General features: G+C 39.8%; 1 protein-coding gene across 3 annotated transcripts; it reads right to left on the bottom strand.

Moving 5' to 3' along the window:
• Window positions 1-810: 810 nt before the first annotated feature.
• Window positions 811-13,202, bottom strand: ICOS (inducible T cell costimulator). 3 transcript variants are annotated; one of them, XM_009913891.2, is made up of 6 exons: window positions 13,081-13,202; window positions 7,039-7,077; window positions 5,770-6,108; window positions 4,224-4,336; window positions 3,520-3,610; window positions 811-2,999 (listed from the first exon to the last, which is right to left on the bottom strand). In XM_009913891.2, exons 1-5 carry the CDS (start codon window positions 13,136-13,138, stop codon window positions 3,521-3,523), a joined length of 639 nt encoding a protein of 212 aa, XP_009912193.1. In that variant the 5' UTR covers window positions 13,139-13,202; the 3' UTR covers window positions 811-2,999; window position 3,520. The 3 variants fall into 3 exon arrangements, with proteins under 3 accessions (XP_009912193.1, XP_069637750.1, XP_069637751.1); XM_069781649.1 differs by lacking the exon at window positions 13,081-13,202 and adding an exon at window positions 7,435-8,054; XM_069781650.1 differs by lacking the exon at window positions 13,081-13,202 and adding an exon at window positions 7,611-8,054.
• Between the last annotated feature and the right edge of the window lie 713 nt (window positions 13,203-13,915).

Genomic DNA, 13,915 nt, shown 5'->3' with positions numbered 1-13,915 from the left:
ATCTTATGTTACATGTTGTATGACAGAAACTGGTTTTACATGAACACTGTTGTTAGGGATTCAGCTTCTGGAAAAGCCATAGCCAAAATACTCTTTCAGTCATATTCCCCGTAAAGCAATAGAAGACAAAGGTGGAGAGGGACAGGTTGTAGAGGCCTCCTCGTGGACTGTCACACAATTGTAAAATTTCTGTTACAATCCTAAAGCATTACATAGCAAACAGAGAAAACATAGGTTGATATTGTATCTTAGTAGTTTATTTTACTCTCAGATCTCTGATTTCCTAGACGTTATTTGGATGTTACTCATGCTTCTGCTTGTCTTGAAAGTAGATTTTGTAGAAGAGTTGGCTGAAATATTCTTATTTGATTTTCTTTTTTCCCTGTTAAAATGGTCTTTTCCCCAAACTGGGAGTTTGCAAAGAGAGTTGTTACTTTTTCAAATGATGACCTGTTAGAATACCAGGCTTTTTGTTTATTCTTATTGACTCCTTTTTTGTTTTCTTTTATTTTAATCCTTTCTTGTCACATAGTCTATAGACTCAGCTCATGTTACTTTTTTCATAGTTTTTTTTTCTCATTCTGCTATCCTTTATCTTCTTCCAGCTCTTTTTGATTTGGACGTATTGAAGAATGGCAGAAAGAAACTGAAAAATGTTCCAAATTAATCCTGAACATTATCTTTATACTGCATAAGGGATTAAAAGAAAGGAAGAAGAGATGGGACAATACGACAAAAACTTTCTCATGAAAATAAAAGGAGACAAACAGATTCAAACAGTGTCATTACCTCACTGCATAGAAAAAGATCCAAATTTTTGGTTTTTACTTTTTCAATATTTTTTTTCCTTAGTCCTTTTTCTGTTTCCCACAAAGATGCTAGACAGCGATAAATTGCCCCATACTCTCTCCCCATTGCACTGTGGATTTTATAGAGCTTATTTCTTTCACAAGGCATGCATGCATGCATGAACTTTCTTATGGATACATGTGGCATAACAAAAAAAGTTTTATTAAGAATAAAAATCTCTTTTTCCAAAAAGAAAGCTGTGATGGAACCTGAGACTTCCAAAAGCTTTGTTACAATGAGTATGAATCATTTCTCTCTCTAGAGTAGAATGTATATATTTTGAACCACCTAGTCCAGACTTTCATCATTTGTCATTTATCCAGCAGCATCTCAAGGCAAACCTCAGGTTTTTCCTTCTTTCAGAAACTCTTTGTTCCTTGAATTTCCTTCTCAGTCTGGTAAAAGGTTCCAGGGGATAGGACTCTCCACTGTTACATAGGATCTTGCATCCAACATTTCTCATAGGCAGTAGAGGCTAGCTATTTTCACCAATAATTTTCAAAGGCAATAATTGTCAAAGGCAATGATTTTCAAAGGCAATAATTTCACCAGTATTTTTTAAATAGTGAAATCAGTGTATTTGTGGATGTACAGAGGAGGGCTTTTTTTTGCTGGGGAGGTCAAGTAATTTGGCAAAGGTTATGTGGCAGAACAACAGGAGGGAATGTAATGTTACCCAACACACCAGGGTGCCCCTCTACATCTCTGCCTAGGAGCTGGTTATCTAAGCAGGGTATGGGCTGTGAAACTGGCAGTCCCCACTTCATTTGATGGTTTATTCATTTCCCCTTTGCTTAATGTCACAGTTAACAATTTGCACCTTCTCTCTGCAATACTTCTATGTACTTAGGTGTTTGTTGAGGAAAACCCTGTTCTCGACGTATCAGCTTATGTTGTCTTCGTGCCTGACAGTCCCTGTTTGCACTATCAAATTTGAAACCAGCCTTCTGTTTGCCAGACAAGCAGGCTATGTACCTTTCACAATAGTGTCCTCTGACCAATATTTGTTTTTTCGATGAATTACAGAGAGACTCAGAATCAACGCGCCGCTCTGCTTCCAGCAGCCAAACGGTGTCTGGCACCATATCCAGGCTGGATTCACAGTTGGTCATTTTTGGTCAGAGTTTTGATGGATTTCACAAGGAGCATGAAGGATTGATCATTTCATTCATACTGAAGGCTCTGAGCAATTTGAGGCAGGTCAAGTAGCGCCTGCACTGACTGGGGAAGTGGTAAAGGTTTCATGTCAAACCACAAGAGGAAGATAATTGCAATGCAGAGTCCATGAATACACTGGCCTTATGGACTGTGTTGTATTTGTGCTGCAAGATGTGAATAGGAGAGATTGTGCCTCCTGATTTAGGGACTGATCCTGCAGCTTTGAACAGATTTAAAGAATAATTGCAATCTTGAAAGTAATATATTCCTCTGTTAGTAAAACAATTCAGAATTTAATTAAATAAGAGGAGCCCCAAGGTGTGAATGGCAAAGATGCATTAATAGCACAAATACGAAAAATACAGATGTGTACACCTGAGGTATTGTGTCACAGTGAAGACTCTGCTGTGGTCTCTCAGGCTTTGTTCCCCTGCTGTCCCACAGCTTGGTGCAGGAAAGCATGTGTGCATACCGCACTCTCCTAGTGTGGTGCTAAGAAGTTTGACAGTGAATCTAAGGATGTATTGATAACATCAGGCTAAACTAGCCCTAACAAAAGGGCATGTGCAATACATTGACAGTGCTTCATGGCTGTGCCACAAGGATTGGCATTGGAGGTAGTCTGGTTTTTTTGTCCCCAGTGGAAAGTTTATCATAAAGGAGACTGTAGAAAATAAAAGTTCCCTCTGTAGCAGCACTACAGGAATCTACTCTCAAGCAAACTCACTAAATTTTCTTCAACTAAAAGCTGACATCTTTAACACATTATTAGCACTTCATGTACAAGTCAGTGGACCAGGCAGTGTGCCAGTTAACACTCAAGGCTAGGGCAAAACACAGGTCGGGAGTGGGTGTCTCATCACTGAGCACAGGACCATCGCGAGAGCTCAGGGAGGCTGGGAAAGGTGAGGAAATGCTGATTTCCCATTGTCCAGGTTCAAGTAGCTGGAAAGCTCTGCTGCCAGAATTTCCATGCCACAGGCAACTTGTACCTGGAATAGGAATGGAAAATTAGTTACATGCAACCCTCATACGTCTGAATCAGTCCAAATTCTACTTCTGTTCTGTATCCAAAACTACTTCTGGCTACTATGCAAGGGTTTAAGTAGTTAGGAAGTTCCTCATTCTCTACAGATTATTTGCCCTTAGCCAGTAACACTCAGTAAATATAGCAAATGACTTCCCCAGAGAGATTTTGGGTACCACACATCATCTGAAGAATCTGAATGGAAAAGTTTCACATCTCTTCCTCATGTATAAGATCATTACTTTGCACTGATGTGAAGCAGTTGTATTTCTAAGAACCAGCCCACCATTCCAATTCAAAAGGTTTCCAGAGATTTTGCTTTTCATTTCCTCTTCCTGCTACATGGTAGCATGAACTCCATTAACAATCCCACCCACTCACCCACCCACCTAGAATCAATGGGAGACATAGCAAGCAGCCCTTTCCCTCCCAGAGAAAAGCCTTGCAACAGATACAAGCAGAAGTACAACTAGGCTTAATACAACCTCAGATTCTTGGTTTTTTAGCTGCATTCACTGCTGCCATGGGCATGTATTCACTATTGTACTCATGGGAGTTGGATTCACACTGCTGTTTCTGCAAACAGAGAGAAAATGCCATGAATTTAATTTGTGGTCACTAACCTCTGCCACTCCTGCCTTTGTTATTTAAGTAGGGCAGTTAGTCTGGCTGTTTTCAGTGGGAATATTAAAGTCAGAATAGACAGGCGCTCACATAGAAAACTTGGAATAAAACAAACTGAAAATGAAAACCACACATTGTCCAAAAGAATAACTAATGTCCATGGTCTCCTTTCTTTCCTGAGCCAACTGGTTCTTTGTTTTAGTGGTTTTGCTCCAGAACAGAGCTGGAATTGCTCGACTGATGATTTGTTTCCCCTTCTTGAAGAAAATAATCAGGGGAATTGCTTACCAAAGTAATTTTGCTGGCCTGTGCAGCATTTCTCCTCTTCCCTTTGATTCCCAGCCTTTAAATCAATAAACAATTCTGTCTTAGAAAAATTAAATCTGAGCTGTTGTCATCAATGACTGAATTCCAGTGTAAACTAACAACTCAGTCTCTTTGTCAAAAAACACATCACGTGCTGAGTGAGTATGTGCCCGTCTCACCCTCTAAATGTCATTAAATCAAGTTCCCCATCCATGACCCTTGGAAGGAGGGTTCTGCAGAATCTCATAGACTTGCTTACCTTGTTCCTTAAGCAACAGGCTACAACACAGCAGACACAGGAAATCATGGCAAACATGATCAAACCAATAATTATCCATGACATGAGTCCCAGTGAAATGCAGTCTTCCTTATCTGGAGTTAGGGAGGAAAAAAAAAGTCATTACTGATAATTTGCATTCCCCTCCCACCCACCCCCTGCCCTGAGATAACTTTTCAAATTCTTTCCCTTTTCTCTTCACATTAATAAATTAGCAAAAGTGAGCTCTGGAGAAGAATTTTCATGGGGTGAAAAGCCACCTTGTAAAAGTGTATTCAGGAGGAAGCAGAACATTGCAGTTTTCCAGAAGCAGAGGTGAAACTGTTGGTACAACAGGGCTGAAAGTGTAGGCTGAAAAGAAACCAAGCCAGGCTTGAGAGCGTGGTGGTATTTCAGATCTGAGCAAGGCTTAAGCTTACATTCAGTGAGTACCACAGGTGACTTAAAGGGCAGCCTGGTCAAAAGAAAGGTGGACTTTGGCAGTCATGTTTGAATAGGAAGGCAAGCTGAGGGACACAAGATTACCCTTGCCCGGATCTGGGAGAAAATATGATTAGGTCATGAAACAGCTGGCAGTAGCTATGAGCATCTCGCTATCTGTACAAATGGACAGCTTTGGGAAACACTGCAGACAAAAAAGGATGTCACAGCTTGAATCTGAGAAGCTGTTTTAAGTTCAGAGAGGACTGAGGGATAATTTGATCCAACCACATGATTGTAGCCTTAGGATTTCAGCTTCTTTGTTTAGTCCTGGTGTTAAGTGATAGGAGAAGATAGCAAGGGAAGGACAACAGGCAGTACCATGTTGCAACTGAACTATATGGAGAACCAAGAAGGGATGTGAGCAAAACCACTATTAAATATTTCATCTTAATGTACCAAAGAGCCACTGAGTGAAAGGCAATTCAAAATTAAAGCCTGTGAAGTTAGTCCAAGCCCTTCTCAGTAAAAGGCCAAAAATTCTTAGCAGTTGTGGACTCTTCTGCTCTAAGAAGGCTCTAAAGCTGAAGGCCTGCTTCAGAGAGGTGAACACCATCTTTTTCACATCACTGTGGCATCAGAGAGTTCTTTATACCACTACTAGCACAGATATTTGACAGCTGATTTTTTTTTTTATGCCAGGCACATGAAGATAGCTCTCAGAATGGATTTTTCCCCCCCAGCTAGAAATAATCTTAACATTTACATTCAGCAGCTTGGAAAATAGTCAATGGGAAATTTCTGCTGCACACAAAGGTGGGACTGCAGTACTCCAGAAGGTGTAGTCTAGCTAGCTTGGGTGCCACCAACAATATGCAGAGCTCAGCATGGCCTGCAAAACCTGCCCATGAAGATGAATAAATATGGAGAGGCCACGCTGAGCAGTCTGCCAACACAGCTCCACTGTTACCAGCCCCCTGCTAAGTAGTTTTAAGCTGTCTTGGAAATATCTGTGCAAACTCTAGTCACAATTTTCACTGCAGCATAGCTATGCCCAACATCTACTTATCACTAAACTGAAGTGAGGGGAGGAGAAAAGTAAACTTACCTTGGATATACAAATAGGTTTCTTTCAGCCGGCAATCTATATAAGGAGGGGGTAAGAACATCTCCAGGCAGTAGGTATAAATGTCGATATGCTTTCTTTCCAGATTTTTAAGAATGAAAGTGGTGCTGCTATTTGAGTGCTCTGTCTGACAGTAGATGACATTACTCTTGGGGATAACTTTTTCCTCACTCAAATGGAGTGCACAGATCTCCTTCTTTTCATGCCCTTTGAAGAGGGTCATGCTGAACTCGCTCACATTTTTTGGGTTGGGGAATGTGAACTTGAAGTTTCCATTTTCAAATTCCACCATCACTTGGGGGTCAGAGACATGAGGCTGATCTGAAATCATGAAAACAATAAGTACAGTCACTCACTTAGCAATGAAAAGAATCCCTAAAATGTTAAGAAACTAATTTAAACAAAGCAAGTGAACCATGTGATTGAAACTTAAGGCATGTAGGTACTCAGAATAGGCTGGCTGTGGAAAGCAGCCTGTACAATGAGATACCAGTGCATCATCCTGGTCATGTCAGACATTACTGAGAAAATAAGTGAGGTAAGACCTGGACTGTTACCGCTATAAGGCTGGAGAGGTTACTGTTAGCATTGGATCAGTGAGTTACTTGATAATGTTTAAAGGCCCCCTTGGACCAAACACTATATGGACATATAATTTTTGCCTCAGACTGTCTTATTCATAGATAAAACAAGGTGGGACAAAGATGATGATAATTATCTCTGTTTTATAGTTCATAATCTGCACCCTAATGATGTAACTGAAAACTTAAAATGGGATGTGAACCCAAAACTCCTATATAAGTGCCTTAACCACAAGACCTATGTTTCCTTTCTAAAGTAGACAGTGGTTTGAGGCATGACATAAAGTTTAAACCTAATTACTTAGATGTCTATAGCACCTTTATCATTAACATAATGGGACGAGTAGAGGACAAATGTCACTGTGTGCATGCACCCACATGCAATCCAAAATTCACATTTGGCCTTCCCAAAAACTGTCTGAAAAATTCTCAGGTGTTGTCCATCTCTCGTTTTTCAAATTTATTGGAAAATAAAAAGAAAGTAAACTGACCAAGAACCTCCTGCTATCTCACAGTTTGACTTTGTAAAGTCAGGCATGGGAAACTCCCTCAAACAAAAATATGTTAAAGTGTGCTGTAAAAAAATGACAATGTTTTTCTTCAAGGGCAGTATTTTCTGATCTTGAAAGGCATTTAAAACCATAAAACAAATTGTGCAAATGTGTCTTACCTATATTTTTACATGGTCTTGACGAGCAGCTATCAACTCCTGAAAAATACAAAATAGTTTTCTGTTTAAAATTCAAAAAGAGACATGCAGGAACAGGGGCTGAGCCATGCAATGTTAAGATGCTGAAGTTATTTTCTAATTTGTGTCATTAGGCTATCTGATCCTGTCTGTGCTACACTATAAAATCATATGGTGTGATAAAAGCACAAAATATAAAAATCAAATTAAAAAGAAAATGCATTGAGCAAGAACTAATATTGATCATACATCTAGCATTTACAAATTCTTAAAACGCAAGTTTTAAGTAATAGATGTACTTCATAAATAGAAGCTGAGATGAAAGTAAAATTAACCCCAAAATGCTGAGGAAATCTGCCCCCAAACAAAAGAGCTTACTTTTGATTTCTCATGAATCCAGAGTCTGCAATGAGGCAGCATTATACTTTGTTTCCACACCGAAATGGTCATTTTGGTCTATGTTCTTTCTGTTTCCCCCATTGCTCAGCACTGCATCAAAACGTCTTTTTATGGCACATCCAGAATGAATAGCTAGAAGACGCTCCAACACATACAGCAAGAAAATATTCAAGCAATGCATATGGGTTTGTTCCTTTTTCAATAGCAACTTTTTCTCTTCTTGATTATCAAACTGTATTCGGTCCATTGTGCATAGGCAGCCTCCATTACAGGAGATGGGCACATTTTTAATAATTGTTCTGGATTTGTTTTTTAAGCCACTGCCTCCATCACCACGCAGTATGGCAATAATGAGTGGAATTTCCTGGCTGGGTTGGTGGTACGTACTGCTTTGAAATGGTTTGTATGTCAGTACTGGCAGCATAGCACAGCCTAACAGTGTTTCATTTGGAATTTTTCTTTTTATGGTGCTCTAAAATTAAAGATACAGACAGGAACGCAGACAAGTAGAAAAAAACCTGTATCTGCTTTTCCTGTTTTCTGATAGCCTTCTAGAGTAAGTCCTTCAGAGGCTGCTTAGACTGAAATATACTCTACATCAGGATTTTATGATGCTAAGGAAATATGGGGCAAATACTTAAAGACTTTGATGCACCATCCTATTCTTGTTGTTACTGCTACATAGTGGTCTAGATCCACACAGCTTAGGTCCCCAACTGTGCCAGGTATTGCACTGACTACACAGCATAAATAATCTTTTTCCCAAGGCACCTGTTATCTTTGACACCCAGCCTACATATGCAAAGGAACAGAAGATTATTCTCATTTGGGTACCTTTGTATGCTCTCAACTCTTTCTGGATGGAGGCAATCTTTTAGTGCCCATGCTTTTTCCTTCTTTGAATTCTTGCTCCCCAATCACTACCATTGGCAAGGGCATTGCAATGAATGATACTCGTTTAAAATATTTTTACTGTGACACATAAGCTAATGGACTTCTGGAAGGCATTTTGTGATGCTCAGTTAGAAAGCAATAGAAACTGTTATCCCTTTTTGATTGATTTACCCTCTTCCTAGTTATCACACTCTTCCTGGTTTACTGTGCACAGTCAGCACCCTTATCTAATTCAGCGACAGTTCTAATATCTGTACTTCTCTCAGGACTATTACTTAAGTGTGTGATAACAGACAAGGTATTTGGCATTTTGTACCACTGGTGTGAAGATAAGACAGACAAAACACACAGCTCACCAACACACAGTGAAATAGAGCTCTAGATATGCTGAAGGCACAAATACACAAAGTGCAAGCCCTCATAATGGCATATAGTCTGAAAAGCTGAAAGCAGAGGTCAAATAAAGAAACAGTTCTTGATGACTTGCATGTTGCATGGTGAAAGAAAACAGCTGCTATGAGAACAGCATTTGAAATAAAGGTCTTTTAAAATGCTTTTAAAATGTTTGATGGTCTGTAGTTTGGTAACATACCTTTAAAATTAGGCCCAACAGCAGACAAATTATTTAGGGAAGGGAAGAAAAGAACAAGTGTATTGATATAGCAGAAGCTAGGGAGCATGGTGAATATGTAAGCTGACCTGATACTTTTGAGTAGCACCCACCCATAGCTGAGACCTCTCTATTTGTCACTGGTCATCTGAGAGGAGAGGTGGATGCTGACTGTTGGGGCAGCCACGGAGCCAAGTGGTACCATATTCCCCCAGTGCCCCAGAGGAGCGTGGGGCTACCCTACTCTGAGTGCGAAAGCAATAGCTTTGAATTTCATTTCTCTTTCTGTCACTGAGAATAGTTCAATTTTACTGCTAGCTAATGAAATTGCCCTTTCATACCGGGTGGTTTAAAATGTTTGTCAGGGATCATGGTTTTAATCCTTGTTTTTAATGGAAAAGGACAGAGGGAGGTCATTGAGCACGTAGTTCCTGTGACCTTGTGGCAAGCTGAAAGATCATTTTGTATCCTCTCAGGCCCAGAAGCCTTAACTGTCCGTTTTCAAGAAGGACTCAGTAATGTATTTCTCTGAGTGAGCATTTTGGTAAATGTGATGCAATTAGTATTCCTCTGAAACAAGTGACCATGTAGAAAAGTGTGCTTAGCATAGTATAATGAGAGAACATTTTAAAATGAGATTAACAGTGCCTGAGATTAAAACACAAAATTGTCTACATGGATGACCACAATGGGTGAGATCTGATATGAATTTCCAACTCACTAGCTATTCTGCATCAGCTCCTGATGTGAATGCTCTCACTGCATACTAAAACGTGACTTATTCCCCCCTCCCTGTGCCTGACTGCTGTTCTCCTGTGCCCATTTGTACCGGTTCATTCCTAGGGTAATCCTATGGAATTGTAACACTCTCGTTAATGGCCAGACATATTTGGGATGTCATTTGCCAAGCTACAGTCAGCATAAATGTACATTTGGTGAGATGGGAGATAGGAAACTGGGGTTTAAACGTCCAATAATATTGAGAGATTCACTCACTAAACCTCCCTAAAAATATGTGAATAAAAGACAACATCATGGTATTATTGAAAATGACAGAAGAATCTCACAGGTTCAGTAGTAAAAATGCTTGGATTTGGCTGTAAGGTTCCTTTTTGGTATTTTTCATAAAAGAGCTAATTCAAGTGCATATGAAGGCTTTGAGACAAGAGGAAACAAATCTTTCATTTGTTTCATAGCAGTGTCATGCTGTGGAGTTGCATAGAGTTGTTACTGGCTCACCTTATGTGAAGCAGAGTGTCAAGACAAATACCGTGGTTCAGATGTAAATCCAAGAGATGAACATGTGTATGAAAGTAACATCTTGCTATGTTAAACTGTGAAAGAAGGGGGGGGGGGGTATACATTCTATGTATATGTGTGTCTACAGTCATGTACATTTCCGTCTCAATTTCGTCTTTACTGCAGTGGGAAAGAACTTTGGCAGAAGTTGGGGAATTTTTATGGTAGTATGCATGGACACTGAGGCCAATGGAGGGCGGGTTATTTTCATTTTAATGGGATTACAATTTTGGACTTTCTGGTTCCTCTTTGGCAGACCCAATCCTATTTGCAAACATCACCAATCCATTACACATTTTGGTCCTAACAGAAGTTTAAAAAAAAACTTTTGATTGATTTTAAAACTTGGGGTTTAGGGTAGGAGAATAGAATACTCTTGCTTGGTTTTCTTGGTCTTTGTTTTGTCTGCCCCAGCTCTAAGAAAACTAAGCAGCTGATAAAAAGAACAAGTATAATTTTACTTGGGTTTGCCTCTGAAGATGAGCAAGGAGAGTGCAGACCCTGTCTTTAAAACAAACATATTTGTTTTGTTAATACTAAACGGGTAATGAAATCACACACAGTTTTTTCAGTTGCTATAGCTTTGACCCTTCAAGGCACTCTGAAAGATAACACTGTCAATTCAGTGTTATTAGTTATATGCCTAGAACTAATTTGTTCCTATCTTTCAGGAATCAAGGATTAAGAGAGGAAAGCAGTGCTTCTGGGCAAAGCAAGTAATGGCCAGAATTACTCTAGGAAGCGATCTATAATCTGAATTATTTCTGTCGTATAACATATATTGTGAAATACGGAAACTCTTATAAAATATACCACTAACAAAGCAGCCATTGTTGATAATATTTCAGACACCCTTTTAAGAAATGACCACGATTTCCTCCTGTATTGACAACAGGAGATCTGTGGGTGAACAGTGATAATGCTTTGCAAATATTGGCGTGCAAAAGCTCATGTGCAACGTTTCATAGCAAAGGCCTCAAGTGCTATGGAATCCTATAGCTCTGTACTCCAAAATCCTGTTGCCTGTGTTTTTCTACAGGCACCAGAGGCTCCATGCTCTTACAAACAATTCCTTTATCACAATTGGGTTATCAAATCATAATACACATATATCCACATATATCACCTTCTGTGACCTATTTACATTGAAAAAAGCCATCCATAGATCACAAGTAGGGCTTGCTAATCACTAAGTTTAAAAAAAAAACAAAATCTTAGAAGTTACTCTGCTTTTAGTCCCAAAAATTTGCCACAATGCTTGGCAGCACTCTCTGGAGTGCTAGCTTGTTCTCTAAATGAGAGTATCATGCTAAAGTGTCCTACATCAAGCCGATCTTTTACAGCCCTTTTTAGCAAGAATGATAATAATTAGTACTTTTTATGCTGAAAGCACTGTAAGGTAAAAAGCCTGAGAGATACCATTTCTTGTTACAGGCAGTCTCTTTCTCCTGCCATCTCCTATCCCCAGCCCCCTGCTCAAATCCTATTCTCCATATATGAAAGAAAGGAGAAAGAAGGGAGAAATGCTGGTATCAGATAGAACAATTATTTGCACCCTTAAAATTGCAGCCTATTTCTTCCCACAAGGAATGGCCTTTTAGATAGCTCTGGCCACATGTAAAAGTATGCTTGTCAAGTATACCTGCTAAATTGACTAGCTGAGAAATACTTAACAAAATTGATAGGATTTTTTGTCAGTAGATTTAAGAATAACTTTTCAAGGAGAAAAAAAGCAGCTCATGTCCCTTTAGAGATACTGATCACAATCCTCCGTCCCTGTGATTTCACCCATCTTTTCAATGTATCTGAAAACTCAGTATACTATCGCTGTATTAGTTAACCTTCAGAAGGGTATCTGCATTGCCTAAAGAGCTGGAAACTGTTTTTTATTTAAATGAAAGCTTAAATTCTATGTGAAACCTCAGGAGTACTTAAATTCTACAGGGGGACTTGAAACCTATCCTGTATCACCAGAATTTCAGAAGCAAACACATTCAATAGCCCTTCGCATGACCTTCAAAGGAACATGTTTAGATGGTGCTCAGTAACTAAATCTCAGGTCTTACTTACATGACACATCATACCAAATCCTTGGACAGTATATGTATGAAAAAAAGACTCTTCTTAATCAGATTTTATCTGTATTTCTATCCTGGCCTGGTAATATGTGGGTTAGAGATAAATGCAGATAAATGTGAGCTCTGGTATTTTACTTTGCATAATTGTGATAAAACACTGAAACTTGAAAAACGCTACATCCATGTTTATGGCTGGACTGAGATCAGTGCTGTCACCATGCCAACGCAGCATTAGGAATGCTACAGTTCCTTTTAACTCAGTCTGCATTTCAAGCCTGCACCAAAACGATCTCATCCACTCTTCCATGCCACATACATTTTTCATAGTATAAAAATTCCCAGCCCAAAAAAGAGCAGGTTTAATATCAATATTTTGGCTTCTCTTTATTAAGCCATTCACCGTCATGCTGCTGTAAGACCTTATGCCCAGCAAGGGAATCGGGCTGGAGCACCACAGTCTAAAAAGCTAGAGGGTAACACTGAGCAGATGAGCTAAAGAATATAAACAATGAAAATTTGTACTTTCTAGTTTCAGAGCAAATGCCCTGTGCTGGCAGGAATTCTCTTCCCACCAGTTCCAGTGATATTTAAGTTGAGAGTGGTCTTTTTGCAGCTGTTTCCCTTAATTACCTTTATTCCTCCAACCCCTTGCTATCATGCCTCATTTAACGTCTCCTGTCACTGGGTGAGTTATATTCCATAGAGACATCTACTGCAAGGAGAATAATCCAAAATGCTACTCACCATACAGGGCTTCAAACTGAAAGCAGAGAACACAGAAAGTTACAGCAACCAACTTCATGCTCGCCTGACACAGAAGTACCAGCCTTCTGTCTGCTGTGAAGATGGGGAAGAATTCATGGGTAGAAAAGGAAGTGGTTCGTGGGCAATGGGGGAAATTATATGGTAATCAGAAGGACTTTTTAATTTAACCCCTGACTACGTTATAGCTATGTCAGCATTAGCTGTCGCCCACACCTGTGGAGTTTGCTGCTTTTTTTTTGTTCCTACCTCATGGCTTGCTGTCACAGACAGGACGATGAAAGATTTTCTGACGTTACAATTGATGTTCACTTCTGCAAAGACTGTTTCTGGTTAAATCTATCACGATAGAAGCTACAGTCATCTACAGTACACTTCCTGCAGATGGCCTGTGGTCAGCAACTTGTTCCTTAAATTAATTTACAATACATGCATATTTGCAACTGGCAACCTGGTTTCTCCCCACCAGTTTCAGCTACTCTTATGTAACTGATGGTCTTGCGCGCTGTGGAAACTGTTAGTAGGGTGTAGGAGCCTCTTGTGAGTCCTGGTCCTGGAATTCATTGGAAGAACATGTCCAAATTGCAGAAGGATCCCCTCAGCCCTGAGACTTCCTGAAGGCTCACTCCGATGTGAGACTTCCACCCTGGAGGTCAGGCTTGCTCTGCATGGACGAGAGACTTCATGTGGCTCTGTGAGAGGAGGAGATCTGACCCAGTGCCCTAGGGTCTTAGGTCAAAAGTTTATCTCCTTCCCTCTCCCTGCTTTTGTGCAGCACACTGTGTTCTGGCCTGATATCCATCTGTATTCTGGGAAT

Source organism: Haliaeetus albicilla, chromosome 4 (genome assembly GCF_947461875.1).
Source record: "Haliaeetus albicilla chromosome 4, bHalAlb1.1, whole genome shotgun sequence".
NCBI classification, from domain to species: domain Eukaryota; kingdom Metazoa; phylum Chordata; class Aves; order Accipitriformes; family Accipitridae; genus Haliaeetus; species Haliaeetus albicilla.
This window is presented reverse-complemented; position numbering and strand designations above follow the sequence as displayed.

Excerpts from the sequence above, each read along its gene's own strand:
- ICOS (XM_009913891.2), bottom strand. The coding sequence starts at position 13,138 with ATGAAGTTGGTTGCTGTAACTTTCTGTGTTCTCTGCTTTCAGTTTGAA. Across the intron at positions 7,078-13,080 it reads TCAGTTTGAAGCCCTGTATG|GAGTTGATAGCTGCTCGTCA; the intron begins GTGAGTAGCATT and ends TGTATTTTTCAG. Across the intron at positions 4,337-5,769 it reads AACCTATTTGTATATCCAAG|ATAAGGAAGACTGCATTTCA; the intron begins GTAAGTTTACTT and ends CCCTAACTCCAG.